We start from the raw sequence: 22514 nt of genomic DNA, 5'->3' as shown, positions 1-22514 counted from the left end.
CATACCTTGGTGTTTATAATTTCTCTGTTTATCATCCATTTCTAATAAGTACTGATTTAATTTTTGTGGGCTTGTTTTTTTGTTTGTTTTTAAGAAAATACAAAAGGTAAAATGTACCAGAGAGGAGCCTTCTTGTAAGTATGAAGTAAAAATACTACTTTTGTAAGAAGAGCTAGTGAATATCGATGGAAAGATATCATAAAGTTTAGATGAATATTTAATGAGCATTTGAATTTTATATGTCACTGCAGTCTAACAGGGTTAAAAACAATAAATTATTCATGGACCCAAATAATTAATTATGAAGATGTAATATCCAGCTTCTAATGGACAGTCGAGTTTTATTTGTATAAACTTTTTTCGCAAAGAATTTTTAAAATACCAGGAAATCCTTTGATTTCAATATTGATTAAAATAACTTAAATCTCAGTTATGCAAATTTATTACTTATTAATGTAATACCCATATACCTAAAATATTATCCTAATACCAAGGTGGAGGAAACCTAAGAAAAGATCCATCTATTGTGCCCTCCTCACAGAGAATGTTACTGGATTTATGTAGAGCGTTTTCCCTGAGGAGTGGCTGTGTGCACATGGGCCCCTCTATATAGGCTGACATTACCCTGAGGTATTTGGGGCTTCCTAAGGAAGAAAGTAAAATGACTTCTTTTGAAAGTTAATTGTATCTAAAACACATAAAATACCTATATGACACATTAAATAAACATTTTTTTACTTTACTGTTTTTACAGCCTTTTGACCAAGGAAGAATTCAGAAAATTTTCCATGCTATATGCAGCCGACTTCACACACTTAACAGATTCTCTTCTAAAGCTGCTAAATACTGATGAGAGAAATATCTAACTATGATAACTCTTATGATTCTTGTTAAAACTATATGGTAGAGTGTCCTGTTTCGTTGGCTGGTTAAAAGTTTCTGGTACACAAGTTATAAAGATGGCCAGATGATAAAGTCTGCAGAATCGCATATTGCATATTTGGGCTGGAATACAGTATTCTAGACTCAATTATATACGTTGCGCTTCTGTTAGCTCTTGATACTGAATAGCACTTGGCCCCCTCCGTTATTTTTATCCCCAACTAAGGGAATTCAAGGAATATAAATAGATTTCTTGGCAATATTTGGCCCATCCTAATTGTGTAAAATTTTTAGTTACATGCCTTTGGAAACATTGTTGAAAAAGGAGAAAATCTCCATTTCTTACAATTCTTTCCATCCTATACCTAGAGATGTCAGTTCACTTTTTTCAGATTGATACTGAAATTGAGGGAATCCGTATATAATTTTAAAATTCAAATTGTTTTGAAATCCTACAATGAAATTTGAACTCTTAAAATGAGACAGCCACCTTAGTTTCCTAAAACCAACCACCACTTTAACATTTATCTGTGTAAGACTGACAACTAAAAATCATGTCACTGTGTATGTTAATTTAATTAGCAGGTATGAGACTGGAATAACAGTACAGATTTGTGCTAAGTAAATATTAACAGATTGATAATGTTAGAAACTGCATAATCCTCTCTAAGGATATGTATTCATACATCTGTGTGTGTGTGTGTGTGTGTGTGTGTATAATTCAGAATTAAGTGGGTAATATCTGTCTCTTGTCCTTGCTCCTACTCTAACTAGGGTCACTTTAACCCACAGGCTGGTCACCCTCCCTAACCCCTTTGCTAATGAGTGGTGGTCCTGCCCCCCTGGCTGGCAGGCCCACCCTTCTTCAGCAAGCTGCTGCCCAGGGAAATGTCACTTTATTATCAATGCTGCTTAATGAAGAAGGACTGGACATTAATTACTCCTGTGAAGATGGCCATTCTGCCTTGTATTCTGCTGCTAAGAATGGACATACAGGTAAAGATGGCATGATCTTACCTCACTGTACCACCCTCTTGCAAAAGGATGGAGAGCCAAAAGCACTGGTAACCATTGTTAGGAGCAAAAGGTTCTTCTGGCTTTGATTTTCTTCTACAGGTAGTAGTGGACACATTTTTTCTTATGTGATTTAAAGATTTTGCAAATATTGAAAAAATTTGGAAATTGTAGTTCCATAAAAATGTGAGATTTTAGGGACGCCCGGGGGGCTCAGTCATTTGAGCAACCGACTCTTGATTTCGGCTCAGGTCATGATCTCAGGGTAGAGAGATCGAGCTGTGTTGGGCTCTGCACTCAGTGAGGAGTCTGCTCCAGGTTCTCTCTTTCCTCCTTCCTCTATTCCTCTTCCACCATGCATGCTCTCTCTCTTAAATAAATAAATAAATAAATAAACAAACAAACAAACAAACAAACAAACTTTTTTTAAGTTAGATTTTATTGCAGCTAGCAAAAAGTATTTTTAGTCTTATGCACGATGAAATAGATTGTGTATGTTAAAATTGGAGGTCTAGCACTAAGCACATTTTAGAATAAAGCCTTCTGTCTGTGATCACTTGAGTTAGGACAAAATAGCTCTAATTTGTCTATTAGCAATATCTGTGTATGAAAGTCGAAGTGACAGGGGTTCAACACATGCTACGGTGAGGGCAAGATCTAGCAGTTAGAGGTCACGGGTCTGAAACGGTTCTATCGTCAGAACAATTTATAGTTATTTGGATTTTTTTTAAGAGAACTGAGAAGTTGTACAGCTATAAGCGACATATTGATGAAGTCAGAATTATTCTATCTTAAAATGCGAATCTTGTGGTCAGATTTACTAAAACATGGTAGTGCAGAAAAAGATGATTTGACTGCAAATCCGAAATCAGATAGCATGGTGCACATAAGCTGCATGATTGTAGGGTAATTCAGAGAAGCTTCAGAGCTTCACTGTGTTCAAGTGGACTAAATGGAAGGATCTAGTGAGCTAAGAAGATAAGATAGCTCGTGATTTTAAAAATACTTTGGGATTCTTCTTTACTTCAAAAGTCCTGTGGGAATTTTCCTTCATGTGGAGAAATTAAAGCTAGTGAATACCATGCGGAACACAAGGCCTAGATGATATTTATGCCAGAGTCAGGTGACTTTGTATGGCTTCACCTCACCCATGGAATCAAGTGTGTGATGACCATTACATGGAAGTGTTTTAAGTGTTTTAAATCTCAAAATGAGAATTAAACTCTTTAAATACAAAGAATGGTACTTCAATTTGATAAGTAGATTTAGTTCTCTATCCAATAACATTATTTTCCTGGGATAGAGTGATGGGAAAATCTGGTGAAATGTTTTCTGACACCTAATAATCCTTTCACTCATTAGCAACTCTTCCCGAAGCATTTACATATTCAGGAAAAGAGTCTCCTTTCTCTGTAAAATAGTCTGTGGAGTCTCCTATCGACCATACTAAAATTGTCAGGTGGACTGTGCACGGGAGAGGTCCTTTGGGTTTAACATTTACATAGAGCTTGTTTAGAACTTGGCTCACCGTAACTCCAAATGGGGAATTTAAATGGCTTTCTATTAAAATCCGTAGACTGTGTGAGATTGCTGCTGAATGCAGAAGCCCAAGTCAATGCTGCTGATAAAAATGGCTTCACACCCTTGTGTGCTGCAGCTGCTCAGGGACATTTCAAGTAAGTGATGCTCTGAATTCTTCTTTCTCCCCCCACTATAAAAAGAGTCTCTCTATAATTTGCACACATATTTCAGTTCTGGCTGAATGTGTAAACGCTAGTGCTTAAAATCCATTGGCAAATAAATTCACTAAATATATTTGAAGATTCAGATGCAAAGTAGGATACTAAATTCTCTCTTCTTCTTTAAGGGTGAATAGTTGTATATGAGGGAAATAAAGAAGAGAAACGTGTGTCAACCTCACATGAATGAATTTGCTTCTGATAAAGATAATCAATTTATAGTCTATCAACAGCTATGTGGTGACACATCCACTGTTAGAGACTGTCATTCACTGTTTTCTGCCCTCCCCCCACGCACACAAAAGCTTTTTTACTTATGATGGCATTAAAAATAAATCCTAGAATTTTTTTTTAATATAATTGTTTTTATTTTTTTTGTTTTTTTTTTTAATTTTTATTTATTTATGATAGGCACACAGTGAGAGAGAGGCAGAGACACAGGCAGAGGGAGAAGCAGGCTCCATGCACCGGGAGCCCAACGTGGGATTTGATCCTGGGTCTCCAGGATCGCGCCCTGGGCCAAAGGCAGGCGCTAAACCACTGCGCCACCCAGGGATCCCAAATCCTAGAATTATATTAATTACAAGAATTTTAACTTCCTAGTGGCACTTTATTCAATATTAAATCCCAATATATTCACCTTGTCATACCATTTTTAAAAAATTAAAGCAGAAACATCTCATACTGAAAGTGCTTAGAGCACAAACCCAAAAGAACCTACCAACTGAAACATATGTCAGTTTAGCAGTGATTTCTTCAGGAGCCTACCAAGTCTGTTGAACATAGACATGGGTTTTTAAAATTAAGAGTTACAATTTAATAAAATAGAAAGTCACTAAGCTGCTTCCTCTGCCTGTTCTGAAAGATCCTGTAGGGAACGCGGACTGTTTCACTTGATCTTAGCCAAAAGGCCGAGAAGCAATAAATGTGGACTGTTTCAAACTGATAGAAATACCCTTTAACGTATTTCGTAATTCCTATAATATGGGTTCTAAGTTTCACATTAAGGTTATTAATCATAAATGTAAGTTTTAAATATTCAGAATGTATCTTTAGAATATATTCTTTTTTCTGCATGTCTGATGTATACCTCATGAGCTTATTGTTGAGAACCGCAGATATTGGTTTTGCTGTTACTTGGTGCATGTATCCTGAGTCCTCCAGAAGGGATTTCTTCTTCAGCTGTGCTTTTACATTTACTGTCACCCCATAGTCTGTAGTGCCACTTACTTGGAAGGTATAAGAGTCCTAGGAATCCATGCATGAGTAGCTTTGCCAAAAAGAAGAACCCTGGGGTTGATCAGTTTAAATGTGTATGAGATATAAACACATGTCAGTACATAACTTATTTTTAAAAATATATATAAACCAATTGTTTTCAAGAAAAGCCCCAGGGTGGGGGTGGGGGGAGAAAGCATATATCTGAAAAAAAGGAGGTGATGTAAATTTCTTCTTCATTTGATTATGATTTTAGTCCACTTTTCTCCATTTATTCTTATCTAATTTCATAAAGACTTGGCACAAATGTCACAACGTCTCAAATTTACCTCATTTCTTTCCTCCCTGATTCTCAGAGCAATGAGTTTCTGCTTAGCTGTCTTTTTCCTTGTAACTAGCCCCCCTTCAGGAGACAGGCTAGCCTCTGTTGTTCTCCCCAAGGCAGCCCCTAGCTCTGCCTCCCTGCTGCCTTTTATAGTGGAGGCACATGGTGCCCTGCTGTCTGAGCTATTTATAATTATTTTCTCAAGTGAAAGTCTCAAAATGACTCAGCAGTATGACTTTTCTCAAGGTTTAAACTATTTTGAACCACAAATAATGTATATATGTCAACCACAGTTCAGCCATTCATCCCAATTAAACATGTTACAAGGACTCCACTTTCACAAGTTGGCTACAGAAAAGTGTCAAAACCAAGTTTTAGCACCAGATCAGTGCCGCCATTTTAAATTTTCATGGGAGTAATTAAATTTGTGATTGAAAATATATCTTCCATCCTTGCTACAAAATGGTATCCATATTTTAAGACCTACTGTAATTGATATATGTAAAAACAATTGATGTAGAAAGATACAGACCTCCTCTAGCATTATAGTATCTGGGTCAGGTGCTTCAGAACGCAAACCGGTTTTATTGTGATTAATCATAATCTTATGTTTAGGTGTGTAGAATTATTAATTGCATATGATGCCAACATTAATCATGCTGCTGATGAAGGACAGACACCTCTATACCTGGCCTGTAAAAATGGAAATAAGGAGTGTATTAAATACCTACTGGAAGCCGGAACTGACCGAAGTGTGGAAACCAGAGTGAGTACCAATTTTGGGCGGGGGCTTGTCTTAAAATTTACCCTATCTGCCAACTCTATAGCCAGAAAATCAAAATATATTAAGATAGAGGTTGCTTTGTTTTGCTTTGCTTTTTGGATATAAAACATGGACAGTGTCTGACCTTTGACTTGTGTTTGGGTGTCTGCTAATGAGAAGCCTTATCTATTCGTCTAACCAGTCCTTTATCCTCTGAACCTCAAATTATTCATCTGCAAAATGGGAAAATGAATACCTGTGTCCTGGCTGTTTTCAGGATCAGGGGAGATCATGGAAGTCTAAGTTTTTAATCATTCGACAATGATTTCCTGAGTACCCGCTGTCCTAGGGACAGAAGGGACAGCAGCAAATAAACTAGTCCTGCCCTCCTATGCCTTATATCCTCGTGGGACAGAAGGGGTGACAATCAACAAGTGAGTAGATAGATAGGTGCTGGGTGTTTAGAAGATCAGAGTGCCTGGGGTGGTGGGTGACTTCAGAGGAGTGGGAGAAGTCCTTACTGAAAGTGTGACAGTTGAGCCAAGACCTGAAAGAAGCAAGAATGTGGGCCATGGAGAGACCTGGAGAGCAGTGTGCCAGGCTGGAGGTGGGACAGTGGGGGTACCCGCAGGGCACTTCGGTTAGGCCAGGTGGCCAGTGGCTCGCCACAAAAGGCCTTGCGGGCCATGGTGAGCATTTGGAATAAGGCCTCTGGATGGACAGTTTTGAAGGGAACAAGGGCATGAACTGACTCCCTTTGATAAAGAGTCACTTTGGCTGCAGGTTTGAGAATCACCTTAGGTGGGGCAGAGAAGCTGCAAGGGAGGCGTGTAGGAACCTGTGGTTTTAAGTCAGGGAAGAAGTAATGGTGGTTTGTATCAAGGTTGAGGTGTAGAAATGGTGGGAAACGGTCCGATTCTGGATATGTTTTCAAAATGTACATTTTACAAAGAGCTGCAGAAGTATCACCTGCTGCCATAGTGGCAGTAATGATGATACAAAATTATTGCATAATGGCTGCGAGATCAGGCTCTGATATATCAAGCCTTTGGGGCTCAAGCCATGCCTTCACAAAGTTGCTTGAGCTTAGGCAAGTGGTCTTACTTCTCTGTGCCCTGGTTGACCCCTCTATGGAATGAGTCTAATAACAGTAGCCATTGTTAGGGGAATTAAAGTGAAATGAGGTTATCTACGTAAGGTAGTTTGGTATAGTAAGCCTGGGAATTGTAAGCAATGAACAGATGTTAGCTGTCACCATGGTCACCACCATCCCCGGTTAACACGGGACTCTGTTGTAACACATGTAAACACGTACACAAAAGGGAGTTTTGTGACAAGATAGTGCCCGTTGCCAGCCCTGAGAGAGGAGGGTTGTTTGTGCTCGCCCTCACTCCTGTGACTGATGGTCTGTTATTGCTGAGATGTGTAGCGCCTCACAGAGGTCAGGGTCATTCAGGAAGCGCTATCTGCAGAAATCCGCTATGCGCCCCGGGTCGCTCTTGACTCCATCCCACACAGTTCTGATGTCTCCCATGCAAGGTGCACAGATGGTCAGCAGTTTAGAAACTGAAGACATTGAGAGTTGGATGCGTGGGAAGAGTCCTTGGATAACACTTCTGGCTCAGCCACACAGAAGTGCATTTGAAACCTCCCAAATCTCCATCAGCCCGCCGAGACTGAGGAATCAGCCCTGTGTTTACCGACAGGCATTTTTCTGGTGGCACCCTCTCTGCGCTGGAGGAGTTGAGGAGCTTCCATCGTGATCTGCTCTTCATTGTGCTCAGGAATCACTTTATTTTGGTCTTTGCAGCTTCCCAGAATGTGGACTGTGTAACAGTCACCACCCCTATCATATATTCCTAATGGAAGACGAGGGTAGATACTTAATTTCCAAAGGTTATCTGAATTTTGGATTTCTTCTGATAGAAAATTGGCTGTGCTGTGCATTCCTGTCATAGGAAACATCCTTAAGATTTCCCAGGATAAGAAGGAACAGTATCTACGTTACAGGTCACCCTTAGATCCTAGGTGATTAGTTGTTTTTATGTTTTCTTTTGTTTGTTTTTTGTGACAAGTGCATTCCCTAATCACCATTAACTATTTAACCCATCTCCCCCTCATTCCCCTACTTCCCCGCTGGTAACCAGCAGTTTGTTCTCTTTTATTAAGATCCTTTCTTGATTTGTCTGTCTTTCTCTCTTTTTTTCACCCTTTGCTTATTTGTTCTGTTTCTTCAATTCCACATATGAGTGAAATCATATGGAATTTCTCTCTCTCTGACTCACTAAGCATTATACTCTCAAGCTCTATCTGTGTTGTTGCAAATGGCAAGATTTCATTCTTTTTTATGGCTGAATAATATTCCATAAGATATATATATTAATATATATTATTTCTGACACACACATGCATCTACATAATATATATCTCACCTATTCTTTATCCATTCATCAATCAGTGGATACTTGGGCAGCTTCCATATCTTGGCTATTGTGAATAATGCTGCTACAAACATAGGGGTACATGTATCCCTTTGAATTAGTGTTTTTGTATTCTTTGGGCAAATATCCAGTAATGTAACTGCTGGGTCATAAGTTAGTTCTATTTTTAACTTTTTGAGGAACCTCCATGCTTTTTACCGTAGTGGCTGCACCAGATCCTGAGTTTTCCTAAATAATTTACCAAAAGAGAACCAACAATTAATGTTATAACCAGGGGTATAAGCCAGGATAAATATTTTCCATTGAGTTCTATTGCTAGAGCTTTTTTTTTAAATAAAAAAACAAAAAAAGTAAAAGCTTTTTACTCATTTTTTGAAAACCTGAGAAAATAGCCCAGTGGTACATTTATTCATATTATTTTATATAGTTGATCTAAGAAATCTGTGGTATTACACATATTTAATATAAAATTCTACCTTATATGTGAAAAATGAGTAAATTTTACATAACCAAACTGAATAAAAAAAATAAGTAGTGCAGCATAAAAATAAAAATTTAAGTCACATCCTGTAAGTTAGAGAACACAGAAGTCCATGCTCTCAAGCTACCTGTTGATGGACTGAACAAAATCATGAGGAGTAGAGAGTCTCCCAAGTACAGAGATAAACAGTATAATTGATAGAGAAACTTAAGGGAATAATTATTTCTTAAGTCTTTTAATAAGAAATCAAAGGGGGAATGGGAAATTGAAAGTTTTTCAGAAATGATTAGATCGTCTTTGTAACATAAGAATTAGGAAACAAGTTAAGAGATTTGACTAGGGAAGGCCAGGAGCGCTTACACTCTGTGCCAAATTAAGGCTTGCCCAAGTAAGGGCATCCACAGCCCAACGAAGAGTAAGCCATGAAATGCTTTACTAGCTGGAGTACGCCCAAGGACTATAAGGTATTCCATTTACCGCGCAGCCACAGCCTTGTCTTAGCCAAGTTGACTTCATTGGAATGAAGTATAGAACCAGAGAAAAATCCTTCTCAAGAGATGGCTTTAGCAAATAATCAGATAACTCACTAAGTGTACATTGTTACCACTTACTGTCTTTCTCCTTTATCCTCCACCCTATTGTTAAAAAAAAAAAAAGTGTTCTCTAGCTCACTGAGAGATATTTAATAGAGCAATATGAAATACCACATGAAAAAAATAGGCCAAAAAGAAAATAAAGGTAAGGGCAACAAGTCAAAATCACAAATCACCAAAATAATTCTGTTCTTTTATGAAAGTCTTAAAAATGTAGCAAAGACTGGTGCCTGCGTGGAAGGAAGACCCTTGAGAGATGGAAATGGGACCAAGATTTTCCCTGGAAAAGTGCTTGTCAGACTTCGGTTGTGTCCGAATCACCCAGAAGGCTGGTTAAAGCACAGATTGCTGGGTCTCCCTCCAGAGTTTCTCATTCAGTAGGTCTGGGTGGAGGCTCAACGACCTTTGTTTCTAACGAGTTCCCAGGTGACGCTGCGGCTGCTGGCCTGGTGACCACATCTGAGAACCACTGAGTTTACTCTAGCAGCCAGCAAAGTGAATGAGGAAGGCCTCACAGAAATATATTCTAGAGAATGGGCCTAATAATTTTAGTTGGGACATTTTCTAAGCTTACACAGAACCCTCAATAGAGGCCCACAGACATCTCACAAAGTTATTTGGCCTTGCTTTTCCTGTATGTCTACCTTTTCCCTATTATTTAAATTTTTTCCTTTGGGAATCACCGGCACAAAATTTTAAGATCACCAGTTAAGACTCTGCCCTATAACCAAAACTAGCTTATAGTAGCATTCATGTAGTACATTACTAGTAATACTGTAATTGGATGTAAATTTTGAAAAATCTGTATGCTAACGTTCATTCTCTTTTGTATTGTTAAATTAAACTCCAAGTGGTTGACTGTTGAGTGGAAATTCCTACAAAACAGCAAACATGAGTCATAGCAATGGGAAATATGGTAATTGGCAGAGGTCAGAGAACTTGACTCAGCTCATCAGTGATATTCAGGATTGGAATGCCTGCTTTTCCGAGCTCAGTGGTTCATGCCCAAGAACGTTTAGAGGTGAACTTTAAATAACACTGTTCTCAACATTAATGTTGTAATCAACCCTTTCCTCCTGGTCATTTTATCTTCAGGATGGCTGGACACCGGTTCATGCAGCTGTGGACACTGGTAATGTGGACAGCCTCAAGCTTCTCATGTACCATAGAACACCAGCTAGCGGGAACTCTTTGCATGAGGAAGAACCCGAGTCCGGTGTCTTTGGCTTGGATGAAGGAGAAGAGAGTCCTGAAGGCACACCCAAGCCTGTGGTTCCTGCAGACCTCGTTAACCACGCTGACAGAGAAGGCTGGACCGCTGCCCATATTGCTGCTTCGAAAGGTTTTAAGGTGTGTCTGGTAGCAGCTAGGGCCACTACACAGCTGTAATTTGATGGTGACAAAATTGTGTGCTATTGGCTGAGTAGATTTCAACAGAATGGCTCGAGACTGAGGGATACCATTGCAGGAGACGATCAGCTACCAATATGAACTGACTTTTTTCCTGTCCGGTAGTGTTTACAGTTAACCATATATGAGACTTCCTTGTTGATGTTGTTGTTGTTATTGTTGTTTAAGATTTATTTGAGAGAGAAAGAGGGTAAGAGAATGTGCACAAGCCAGGGGAGGGAAACGTGGACTTTCCGTGCAATTCCGTCCCAGGCCCCCCGAGATCATGACCCCAGCTGAAGTCAGATGCTTAACTGACTGAGCCACCCAGGCGCCCTGAGACTTCTTATAACAATCATACTTGGAGTTTGTTAACAAATGTGGGTGTAATTTCAGACATTTTTTTAAAATCCCATGTAAAATCAGGAGAAAGAGTTTGGTTTTGACTTAGTCTACTGGATTGTTTGATTCAAGGACCAAGGCCATGCTACTGGTTAGAGGGAGAGCCAGGATTCTTCAAAAGCTCTTACCTCTGAACTGCCTCACTTACACCCTTCCTGTGTATTTTACTGGTAGGTAAGAGGGAGCTCAAGATTTCACTCACCAGTTAGAGTAGAAAATGATTCTGATTATTAGAGAAACAGTAGGCCATTCACTCACACTTTTTTTTCTGTTTTGATTGGTTTAGCAATAAAAAGCTATTAGGATGCTTCTGAGCACAAGACACTAAAAGCTCACATTCTCAGGAATCGTTTATGCCATCAGCTAACTCCTAGTTTCGTGGCAAGAGTACAAGATACAAGACAAGAGTAGGATAAGAGAACCCAACAAATTAAAACAAGGGTAACAGATTTGTGGTTGGAACAGTATAAAAATGCAAATTTTAAGATTTTTTTTTTTTAATGCATGTATTTCAGGGAGCAGAGTCATAGGGATATTAGGCTTAGAAGTGGCTATTTCTGGAGTCAGTGGAAGTGATCTTGGCCTTGCAAGGTGGATTAAATTTGCTGCTCATCACTGGGATTGGAAAGTAGTTCAGATTGGAGAGCAGCAGAAACAGAGACTGGAAATAGGGAGGTGGCCTTCAGCATCGGCTGCGCTGATGAGGGGTGGTGAGAAATAAGATGAGTCTGGGGGTCTCAGAATATGACATGAGCTTTAGTGACATTTTAAAGAGTTGGGACTTTATTTTCTGGTCAGAGTAAAGCCACCAAAAGGTTTTGTACAAGGGAACAAAATAATCAGCCCTATAGTTTGAATGATTAATTTAGAAGTAGCAAACAGAAGGTTGGGGGTTATGAAAAAAATATTGGCCGGGAGAGAGACTAGGTGAAAGATAAGAGAGTGGGAGAAATAATGAGAAACGTTACAGACCAGAAGTATCCACAGGTTGAAGACAGATTAGATGCAGGAAAAGAGGGAGCTGACAGGAAGGGGAACAGGGATGTTTCCAGAAAGAGAATAGAAGAGGCGTCATTGTGATCAAGAAGATAGAACGTGGGTTTAGACCTGCTGGATTTAAGTGCTGAGATGTTCATCCAGATGGAGATATCTGGGAATAGCTAGAAATTGCATTTGGAGCTCCTGCTTGGGTAACTTCTTGTTATTATGATCTAGAACAAAAGCTGCTCATTTTGAACTTTTTTTTTTTAATTTTTTATTCATTTATGATAGTCACAGAGAGAGAGAGAGAGAGAGAGAGGCAGAGACATAGGTAGAGGGAGAAGCAGGCTCCATGCACCGGGAGCCTGATGTGGGATTCGATCCCGGATCTCCAGGATCGCGCCCTGGGCCAAAGGCAGGCGCCAAACCGCTGTGCCACCCAGGGATCCCTTTTTTTTTTTTTTTTTTTTTTTTAATGAGACCAAGGCATGATTTAGTTCAGTGTGGAGCTATTACTTGTTAGTAGTTTGCTCCCATTTTACCCTTTAACAAAAAGGTACAAAAATCTTGGGAACCTGATACACACGTCTTGATTTGAATGGGATGCAACACGTGTGACATACAGGTTTTTAGGAGACAGAGATGTGAACTGTGAAAAGTTTGCGTTTAAAAATGCACAGTTAATCTAAGACTGTGAATTTTAATTTGATGGTAGAAAGGTGCATTGAAGGGGTTGTTTTCAACCTACTTCTCCCCCGTCAAGAAAAATCTCTGAGTATAGTGCAAGATGTTACTGATGGGAGTGGGTTGTATACATACTCAACCTGGAGCCAAACGATAGTAACAACAACAAAAGAAAACCTGAGCATCACTGATCTAGAATGTTCAGCTGCCGAATCTCTTCTGCAAAGCAGAGCGAGAAACCACTCCCCGGGTGAGTCACCCTACAGTGTGGGGCACTTGTGTTGTTGCTTGGCTCCTTAATTATGAGCTCCTTATTAGTCCTGGAGCTCTTTGTAATCAAGGATGCCGTCTTCATGGATCCTCAGGCCCCGGGAACAAGTAGATGCTCTGTCATTGCTGAGTAAAGGGAAGTATGACCACTTTCCCTCATAGAATGTGACTCTCCCTGTATTGTTTTTTTAAGGGCATAAGATACATCTTGAACGAGAAAAGAGAGATTTTTAAAAAGTGATCATGACTGACAACATTGGCACCCTGCTGAGTAAAATCATAGATTAAAATAATAGATTTTTTTTTTTTAAGCCCCGGAATGGATACTTCATCTTCCAGTCTAGCTTCTTCATTTTATGATTAGGACATTTAAACCCTGGAGGGAGTAATAGAGAGAAGTTGGGAATGAAGCCCAGATTGCCTGATTTCGTTATCTTCACACTGTACCACGCCGCCTTCCTTCCTAGTCAGAGGCATTGGAAGGTTCTTCTGCACCATTTGCCTAATGCAGCGTTCGTATCCTGGTTGAGATACTTCTCCAGAGAGGCGATCCATTTTACAACTGAGGCCCGAAGACCAATTTCCTGAAAAAACTAATTGCAATTCTGAATTAATCATTGTGAAAGATTCTATTCTACTCTGACCACAAGCTGAGCTTAAGAAATGAATGTTTCCTCTCTGCCCAGCAGCATGTATGTGTCCAGTCTATGTAAGGTAGCAGGTATATCATTACTCCAGTGTCCCCATATTTTTCAATAAAGAATTGTGGGATTTCAGGGCTCGAAGGGATATATAGCTCATCCGGACCAACCTCCTCATTAGTAGATGCAAAAAAATCGAGTCTCAGAAAATAGTGTAATTAATTCCCCAAGGTCCGTTCACGGAAGATCAGGTTCCCAAACCAGTGCTTTTCCCACTTCAGGCCCTGGTCTTTCTCCCAGTGGTTAAGCCATTTACGCAGGTGACCACTGCGTGTTTGGTGATGGAGTGCGTCTCTAAAGCAGGCCTGTGACTAATCATTGAGCATAAACCTTTGTTTTCATCGCAGTGTCAATAGAAGAGTTCCTTCATGAAACCCTGTTGTGTCACGAGACCTTTGACATGTCGGGTTTGTGCGGCAGAAACACTAGGGCGATTATCTGAATTTGATATCTCTGTTGTTGAAGCTCTCGTACAAAGGGACTCTTTATTTTGGAGGAGTGTGTGTGTGTCTGGCTGCAGGGCTCGCTTATGGTTCTAGCTTATGCGTGTGACCGAAGCTGGTGGCCCGTCGCTCAGGCTCTGGGTTAACGGGTGGGCTACTTCACGCAGACGCCTTCCTCCGCTTTCAGACCCCTGCCTCACCCTCACTTCCCCTCCAAATACAATGACCAGGCTTTCTCTTGGTTTTACTGGTTTTTTCTCTTTTGTTTAACCACGAGCAACTCCCATGCTCCACTTACAGTTGGCCGGTCCTGTTTTTTTTTTTTTTTTTTTTTTTTTTTTTTTTTTTTCCGGTCCTGTTTTTTAAGAGCTTATCCGGTCTTTCAGCTTTACCTGTGGTTTCTGCAGTAATCCGTCCCAAACCCAGATCTGCACAGCTGGCTTTTTACCTGTCTCCCAGACATTTATTTCCAGCATCCTAGAGGTCATCCTCCCTGGGCAGGCCCCCTGCCCTCTGATGAGGCATGGCCCTCTCCGCACCATCTTTAGGCCATTCTGCATTGTGCTAGGACCAGGGTATGCCCATACGTTTTGTCTTTTATCCAGGGGGTATCAGGCACTTCCCCTCACGCAGCAGCATCCACCCTGACTGGATGGTCCGGAGAAGGGGGTGTGTCTAAGTATGGAGGCCCACGCGGGGCCCCGAGATTTAGATTTCCTTTCCCTGGGTCATGGATGCAAAGAATAAGGTGATTGGGAGTCACTAAATTTCTTCCTTGTCACGCGGAGTTGGGTAACTGGCTGGGAGAGGACAAAGATAAGATACCTAGCAGTCGGCCCAACTCTTTGGAACTGGATGTTAATCATGATAAATAGAAATCTGCTCTTTGGAATCTGTTTTTGTGCTGTGGGTTCTCCACAATTATTCCCTTTCTTTCCCCCCTTAACGTTTATTTATAAAATTATCTTTGAAAAGGCCAGACTGACGTCAGCTGTTAGCAAACAAAGGGAAGGCTATTTTTTTTTAACACTTATTCCAGAATATTCAGTGAAGAGTATTATTGCATCCTTGCCTAATTTGAGCAGCAGTGATTAACAGGATTCTGAAGGATTCTAATCTAGACTTAGCCAACCAGAGTCCCGCTCCACTCCTCACCCAAGACACGGACTCTCCTTGTTTCCCACTAACAGCTTTCATGGATCTGGGTTTTGATCCTTTCCCTCCTTGCACTCTGTACTTTTTCCCTTGAGTGACCGTACTGATCCCCAGTTTATAATCTATAGAGGTTCCAGTATGTTACCTCTAGCCCTACCTAACCATCTCCTGAGTCTGTCCAGGAAGGTGCTACTCGGGAGGGCCACCGTTTACACGGCGTCTCCTTGAAGACCCTGGCAGCAGAGTTCCTCTGCCCACTACGGTCATCCTCGATGCCTGTCATCCCAGTGGAATTACTAAGAGCCCCCCCTTGTCACCCTTCAAAGTGTACCAGTTTGGGCCGTTCTCTGGTAAGCCCACTGGTGGTCAGACAGCTCCACGCGGCTGCACCCTCGGCCTCCTGTGTTGGTGCTCCTCAGCCAGCCTGCTGCAATCCCTCGGCCTCTCTTCATCCAGTACCAGCACCTGGCAGTTGCGTTTATTTGCTCCTCTTCCCCACTTACCAAATTCAGATGACTGGCCCAACTCTAGATTTTATTCCTTTGCGTGTGAATTATGAATATGTTGCCCCCTCCATGTCTCGTGGGCACTGCCCTTGGGGGGTCGTCCTTGTCTGCTGCCCGGATCTGTGCGGGGTCAGCAAGTCTCCTCATCTGCAGACCCTCTGCTCGCGTAGCCCACTCCGAGAGGGGCCTTTCAGGCGGGGGAACTTGGTCATGTAATTTCCCTGCTTAGCATTTTTTCCAGGGGCCTGTCACTTCGAGGATAAGTGCCAGACCTGTATGGTGACAGACAAGTCCCTTCTTGATCTGGACTCAGTTTACCTCCACAAGCACACTTCCTGTCTCCGCCCCCAATGCGCTCTGTGCTGTAAGCAGGCACTGCTGGCTGCTGTGCGAACATCCTTTGCTCTCCCTTCTCTCCCTGTCATTGCGTCTGTGTTCCCGTTACCTCAGACGGCCTCTCCTCCCGTCCTGACCCTTCTTCCTTGCCTGGAAAACATCTCAACTTAAGTCTTGGCTTCCAGAAGTAAGATGTTCCCAGGGCCCTCTCCACACTTCACTTAGAGCGCCTATGCTTTCACTGTTTGCATGCCTGTCTCTCTTTCCATCTCCTCCAAAAAAAAATCACTTTTCCATCTTCGTATGTCCTGTGTCCAGCAGAGTCTCTGGCCGGCGCGTACTGTTGGCTGAACTGACGAGTGAATGGACGGCTGCGGCTCCTTCCTATCACCCTCCTTTCCAGCATACCTTCCGAACGCACCGGTTGGTCCTCAGAATCAGGCACTTTGCTACCTGAACATATCCTCACGCCTGCACAAAACATACCTTCGTGCCAACCCTAGAGCTCAGCCCTTCACAGCTAACTCCAGCTCTCTCTATCTTCGGCCCCTCACCCCTAAATCTACCTCGTTGCTTATGCCATTATTTCTCACCTTAACAGCCTCCCTCTGTCTGCCCTGCAAGACAGCAGGCCACCCCCCCAGCCCCCGCGGCGTGCCCTGCACCGGTGCTGGCCCGTCCTGCATGTTTGCAGACTGCTTTCACCCTACCCCCCTCCTCCCAGTGTTGGACTCTCTGCTCCCTGCTCCCTGTCCTGACTTTGCCCTTGTATGTAGCTCTCTGGACTCGGGGTTTCTCCTTCGTCTTCCTGGCACTTCTACCTTGCTTCTCTGCTCTCCTTAAAGGACCATGGCGGAGGTGGGTCACTGACCCTCCACATCGCTCCTCCCCTTCCTCTGTAATAATGGATTCTGCTGAGTTCTGTGAAGACCACATTCTCCAGCCTCTTTGCAGGTGGTGAGATCACCTACCTAAGCTCTGGTGAGTGGGATGGGAACGGAAGTGAAAGCTTAAACCACTGTCTGTTGCAGTCTCTGTTACAATAGAGGTGTGTCTATCATAATTAATAGGACTGGTTTAAACCCAGTCGTCCAGGTCTCTTGCTCTACATCACTTGGGTAGGACACTCTGCCTGGTTCAGGATCCCTGGGAACCAGTTCCAGAAGCTGTGACAGGCATCACAGCATTTATCCTCTTCACAAACCCCTCCCATTGAGGAGAGAGCTTTGATTGCTCTCTCTACCTTTCCCTCCTCTTCCAACCTCGCACAACCTTGGACCTCACTTCAGCTCCATTTTGCCCATGTCTCTACTACATGGGCAAAATGTGTTCCTCCCTAAGAAGTAACAACTGTTACCTTACTCATCATCACAACCCTCAGTTCTAACAGAGGACCTGGCAGACGGCTTAGTCCTTCTTTCTTAAAGTTGTGGGGATTGATGGGCACTAAATGCTTGCAAAGTGTCAGAACTATAGCCTGGCACTCAGTATGCGCTCCAGTAGCTGTGCTTGTTGAGTGTCAGTTGGGTGGAGGTTTTGAACTTCACCATGTTCCGCAGAGAGTCCAGCATGGCGTAGAATTCACACCTGTAGTGGGTTTGGATTTGTGTTGTCATGCTAGCCTCTGGGGGACCGACATTGCTTGCTTCCTTATAGAGAAAGTCACTGCTTATATTAGTCCCCGCTGACCTAGCTGAGTATAATAAAGATTATTATCAACCCACTTTGAAGGTCAAAGGTAAAAGAATCTTGCAGATTTGGGTTTCATCTTTTATCATTTCTGTTGGTAACTTTGAAGTAACATCACCTAGAATTACATTGAGATCTCTGACATTTGTTGACGTGCTGTAATTCCTCACCACTTAATTGAATATCTGGGCTATTTTCCAGTTGGCGATTTTGTTGATTTTAATGATAACAACTAATTCTCGGTATATGCTGAGAATATGAACGTTTTTATGCATCTTTTCATTTAACAACTCTATAAATACAGATATTTAAACAAAGATAAGGAAACCGAAACAAAAACGTTAAAGGATTTACCAAAAGTCATCAATAAAATCATTTATATTGGCATTGGCAGAATGAGGATCCAGGTCTGCTTTGGCTCTTACCTGCTTTTGCTGCAAGTACTAACTTGCATAAAAATGTATTATTTTTATCTCTTCTCTGGGAATTCACAAAGTTTACTGCTCCAATTGCATTCTATTCGATTTCCCATTAAAGTTCATTTCTAAATCAGCATTTCTGAATTTCTCATTTACTACGTAATGCATTTATTGGTATTATACAAATTCGTCATAACAATGTGATAAGGATTGTCCTTTATATTTTGGCTTTGTTTTCAGTTCACTTTTGGCTTTGGGCATTTTTAAATTTGAACCCCTATAGACTGTGATTACACGTGTTAGAGACATCCCTCCAACCTGAGAAGGCACAGCGAGAAACCAAAGTTCTAATCAGTTCCCTCTAAACCTCTGGTCCAGCTGCTCCATTTTGGGGTCTCCAATGACCTAGCCTCCCATCCCCCCAGCATCTGAAAAGATTCCCTACATCAGCTTTGCCCTCACACCAGTGCTGGCTTCCTGTTAGGATTTCACTTAACGGGAGGTTTTAGCTTTCTTTCTTTCTTTTTGACCATTAGAGATTTCCTTCACTTCCTTATGAACTCATGTATAAAGTCTGTTTTGGGGGCAATAGGAAGCAACTGGAACTCACATATACTCCTGGTGGGGGTGGAAATTGGTACAACTACTTCTGAAAGCTCTTTGCAGTATATACTGACCTGAAACATACTCATAGCTCGTGACCCAGCAGGCCAGCCAGCTCTGTACATAACACCCAATAGAAATGTGCACACGTGTCCATCAAAGGACGCATACTAGAATGTCCGTAGTAGAACCCAATGTGCATTAACAAGAGAACGGATAAGGAAATTACGATGTATTCATATATACCACACATGGAATACCACACAGTGCCTTTTATTTTTTGAAGATTTTATTTTTTTATTTATTCATGAGAGACACAGAGAGGCAGAGAGAGAGAGAGAAGCTGGTTCCATGCAGGGAGCCCAACGCAGGACTCGATCCCCGGTCTTCAGGATCACTCCCTGGGCCAAAGGCAGGCGCCAAACCACTGAGCCACCCAGGCGTCCCACAGTGCCTTTTTTTTTTTTTTAAAGAAGATAAATCATGATTAGTCCTAACATATAGATGAATTTTATAGACATTCTGTTGAATGAAAAGCCAAATATAAACATGAAACTGCAATATGATTGCATTTATACTAAGGCAATAAACGGGTTAAACCAAACTGGTCTTAGAAATCATCACAGTAATTATCTGTGGGGGGAAAGGAAGGGGCTAGTGACGGGGACAAAATGTACAGGAGGCTTCCAGAGGGTTCCTTACATGGTTGTGTTCACTTTGTGAGACTTTTTCAAGCTTATTTGTGAGCTTTTCTATGAGGATAGTGTATGACGATAAAAATATCTACATAAAAAAGGGGGAAAAGTACGTTTCTGTGTTTTACAAAACAGAAAAAGAGGATGTTTTCTGGCAAGATTAGAGGAAGATTTTCAGACTACCTGGTTTACTGTTATTAGAAGTGAAGTCAACCCAAAGCCTGTGTGTCTGTGTGTGTGTGTGTAGGGCAGAGATGGGAAGGACGTTGCTTGTCTGCTTGTTAGTTCCTTTAATGGTTTCTGGTCTCTTCAGTTTTGTGCTTATTCTGGTGAGAAGTCGGGACATAAATCATGAAGTAGTAAAAGTTGATCTAGCGCAGGTCCTTGGCGAATATCCTGATGTTCTATCCCGCCATGCAGTTACTTGAAAATGTTTATACATATGTTGTCTTCTACTAATTTTTTATGAAAAAATTTGGAGAACTTAGAGTTTTCAGTTCATAGGTTACTGATAACTTTTTTGATGGGGATTTCCTGAAGCAACATAGAAGAAGAAAAAGCTTAAAAAAAAAGAGAGAGGACATAGAACTTCAATATCAACTGGGAATATTTTTCTAAAAACTCAGTCAACATGGCGTTCATATTGTTCAAATAAAAAAAAAATAGGACAGTAGATGATCCCAAAGATCCCAAATATAAATGTGATCGTGGGGACTCTGAGACAGAATTGTTAAAACTGGAGCCCTGTGCTTACGTGAGCAGGAAAACAGTTCATCGTCCAGAGGACAGCAAGGAGCAGCGGGTGTAGCAGAAGTCCTTTTGCTTTATATTGCCAGGTTGCCGTAAAAGGATACTCTGCTGAAGTCAGTTTCTTTCTTACTTTCACTCTGTAACATATTGATTAGTGATTAGTGATCGATTAGTTGCTAATTAATGATTAGTAAGCTGGGGTTTTTTGGTGGTTGTTTTTTGTTTTTTTTTCTCTCTGGAAACCTAAGAAGCTGTTCCATGGAGCCATGTGATGCTGCGATTCACATTCGAATGAAGCACTCTTTGCTCCCCATTTTGAGCCAATGTTTAGATTGATGTGTGTATTTGGGTTGCTGGAATTGAAATACGATTTCCAGCTGAGAATTTCTGATTTGCTTGTTAGAGGCAAATGACTTTCCCCTTGGATTTTTCATTTGAGTTTATTGATTTTCCAGGTTGTTTGAGTTGATTTTTCATTTGAGTTTTCATTTGGACGTGAGGTAATAGAGCCCTTGCCTTTGCAGAACTGCCTGGAAATCTTGTGTAAGCACGGAGGGCTTGAGCCAGAAAGGAGAGATAAGTGCAATAGGACCGCGCATGATGTCGCCACCGATGACTGCAAGCATCTGCTGGAGAACCTGAGTGAGTGCCATTCACAGCTTTGCTCATCCTTCCTCCGCGCTGCTGGGGCCTCTGCCACAATGGGGAGATACTCATGCAGCTCCAGTTTTCTCCTTCTCCTCTTAGCCTTCTTTGAACCCTCGAACTCCAAAACATTTTATTGATTATAAATGTGGTAATTATTTTTTTTCCGTGTAGAATTGGCTTTTTACAGAATGAGTTGCTAGTCAAATAATGCTTGATCTCCTTTGTATTTTAATGACCTTAGACAATATTTAAATAATTATTGCTCTTCTGACTTAGATGGTCTCCCTAAGACATGAGACTCCTAGGGTATGAAGAATCATGCCGGGATACTTTGCCATCAGCTGATCATATGAATGTGGGAAATTTAGTTCTCTCTCGATGCCTAGTTGCCTACCTGCCTGTGAAAATGATTGATCTTTTGGGTCTCTTCCGGCTCCCACAATATACACTCCTCAACGCATGTTCTAAAAGGTCCACATGTTCTAAAGGTTGTGGGTTTATGGAATATGGAGTTTCAGATCCTACAAAATATTAAACTTCTGATATCAAGATTCTCAGCCCCATCCAGTCATCCAGCTATATTATTAGTATTTCGACTTTAACTTCTACTCTAACATTGAGACAGAAAATGAACAATAAACATAAAAAATAATTTATTACATGGTATGTGAGGTGGTAATACATGCGGTGGAAACGACTTGGGAGGATTGGGAGTGTGAGGATGGGCTTCAGTTTTTAAAATGATGGTCAGGGTAGCCTCCCTGGTGAGACAGGAAGCAACCACTTGAGGGAGGTGAGCAGCGCGGCTCTGTGGACACCTCGGCCCAGAGCTTCCCAGGCCAACCGTCATCAAGTGGGCAGAGACCCTCAAGTAGGAGCATGCTGCTGTGTCCGAGGAGCCCTAGAGGGGGCCGAGTGTTAAGTTAGAATGAGCAAGGGGAGAGCGGTTATAAGATGGATGGGATGGCAGCCTAATCCGGTAGGAATTCATGGATAACCATTTCAGTGTTCAAGCTCCAGAGTAACAGGATCCACTGTACATTTTCATGGTAGCTGTGGCTGCTTCGTTGAGAATGATTGTAGGAAGTCACAGGAGAAGTCAGGGAAACTTGTTAGGCCCTTGATGTCTTCTAGTGAGAGACAACAGCTCAATCTAGGATTGTCAGAGGGGAGGTGGTGAGAAGTGATGGGGTTCTGGACACAACTGAAGGTATAGCCAGCAGAACTTGCTGATGGATTGAATCTGATGTATGGGGGGGGGCGGGGAGGGGGCAGAATTCGTTCATCCGCCCCAGGTAGCTAGACTCAATGATTGGCAGGATGGAGTGGCCATCACCTGTCAAGGTGAAGCAGATTTTGCTAATGAGGATCAGGAGCTCCGTTTTTG

The 22514-nt window shown here is 41.7% G+C and overlaps 2 protein-coding genes across 3 annotated transcripts in view; both read left to right on the top strand.

The window, feature by feature from the left end:
- LOC119876957 (cortactin-binding protein 2-like) overlaps positions 1–871 on the top strand; it is a 77093-nt gene extending 76222 nt beyond the window's left edge. The window contains exon 6 of the mRNA XM_038556353.1: positions 755–871. Coding sequence (XP_038412281.1) covers positions 755–762 — 8 coding nt within the window. The 3' untranslated portion in view covers positions 763–871. The remainder of the gene's footprint in view (positions 1–754) is intronic.
- The window catches only part of CTTNBP2 (cortactin binding protein 2), a 71021-nt gene that overhangs the window by 4819 nt on the left and 43688 nt on the right, over positions 1–22514 (top strand). The window contains exons 1-6 of one of the 2 annotated variants that reach the window (XM_038557470.1): positions 767–903; positions 1675–1878; positions 3473–3572; positions 5794–5944; positions 10552–10806; positions 21004–21121. In XM_038557470.1, the coding sequence (XP_038413398.1) occupies positions 1704–1878; positions 3473–3572; positions 5794–5944; positions 10552–10806; positions 21004–21121 (799 nt within the window). In that variant the 5' untranslated portion in view covers positions 767–903; positions 1675–1703. Of the gene's footprint in view, positions 1–766; positions 904–1674; positions 1879–3472; positions 3573–5793; positions 5945–10551; positions 10807–21003; positions 21122–22514 lie in introns of those variants that run through there. The other variant, XM_038557471.1, reaches the window with a different exon arrangement.

The sequence above is a fragment of the Canis lupus genome, chromosome 14 (genome assembly GCF_011100685.1).
Source record: "Canis lupus familiaris isolate Mischka breed German Shepherd chromosome 14, alternate assembly UU_Cfam_GSD_1.0, whole genome shotgun sequence".
In the NCBI taxonomy this organism is placed as follows: Eukaryota; Metazoa; Chordata; class Mammalia; order Carnivora; family Canidae; genus Canis; species Canis lupus.
This window is presented reverse-complemented; position numbering and strand designations above follow the sequence as displayed.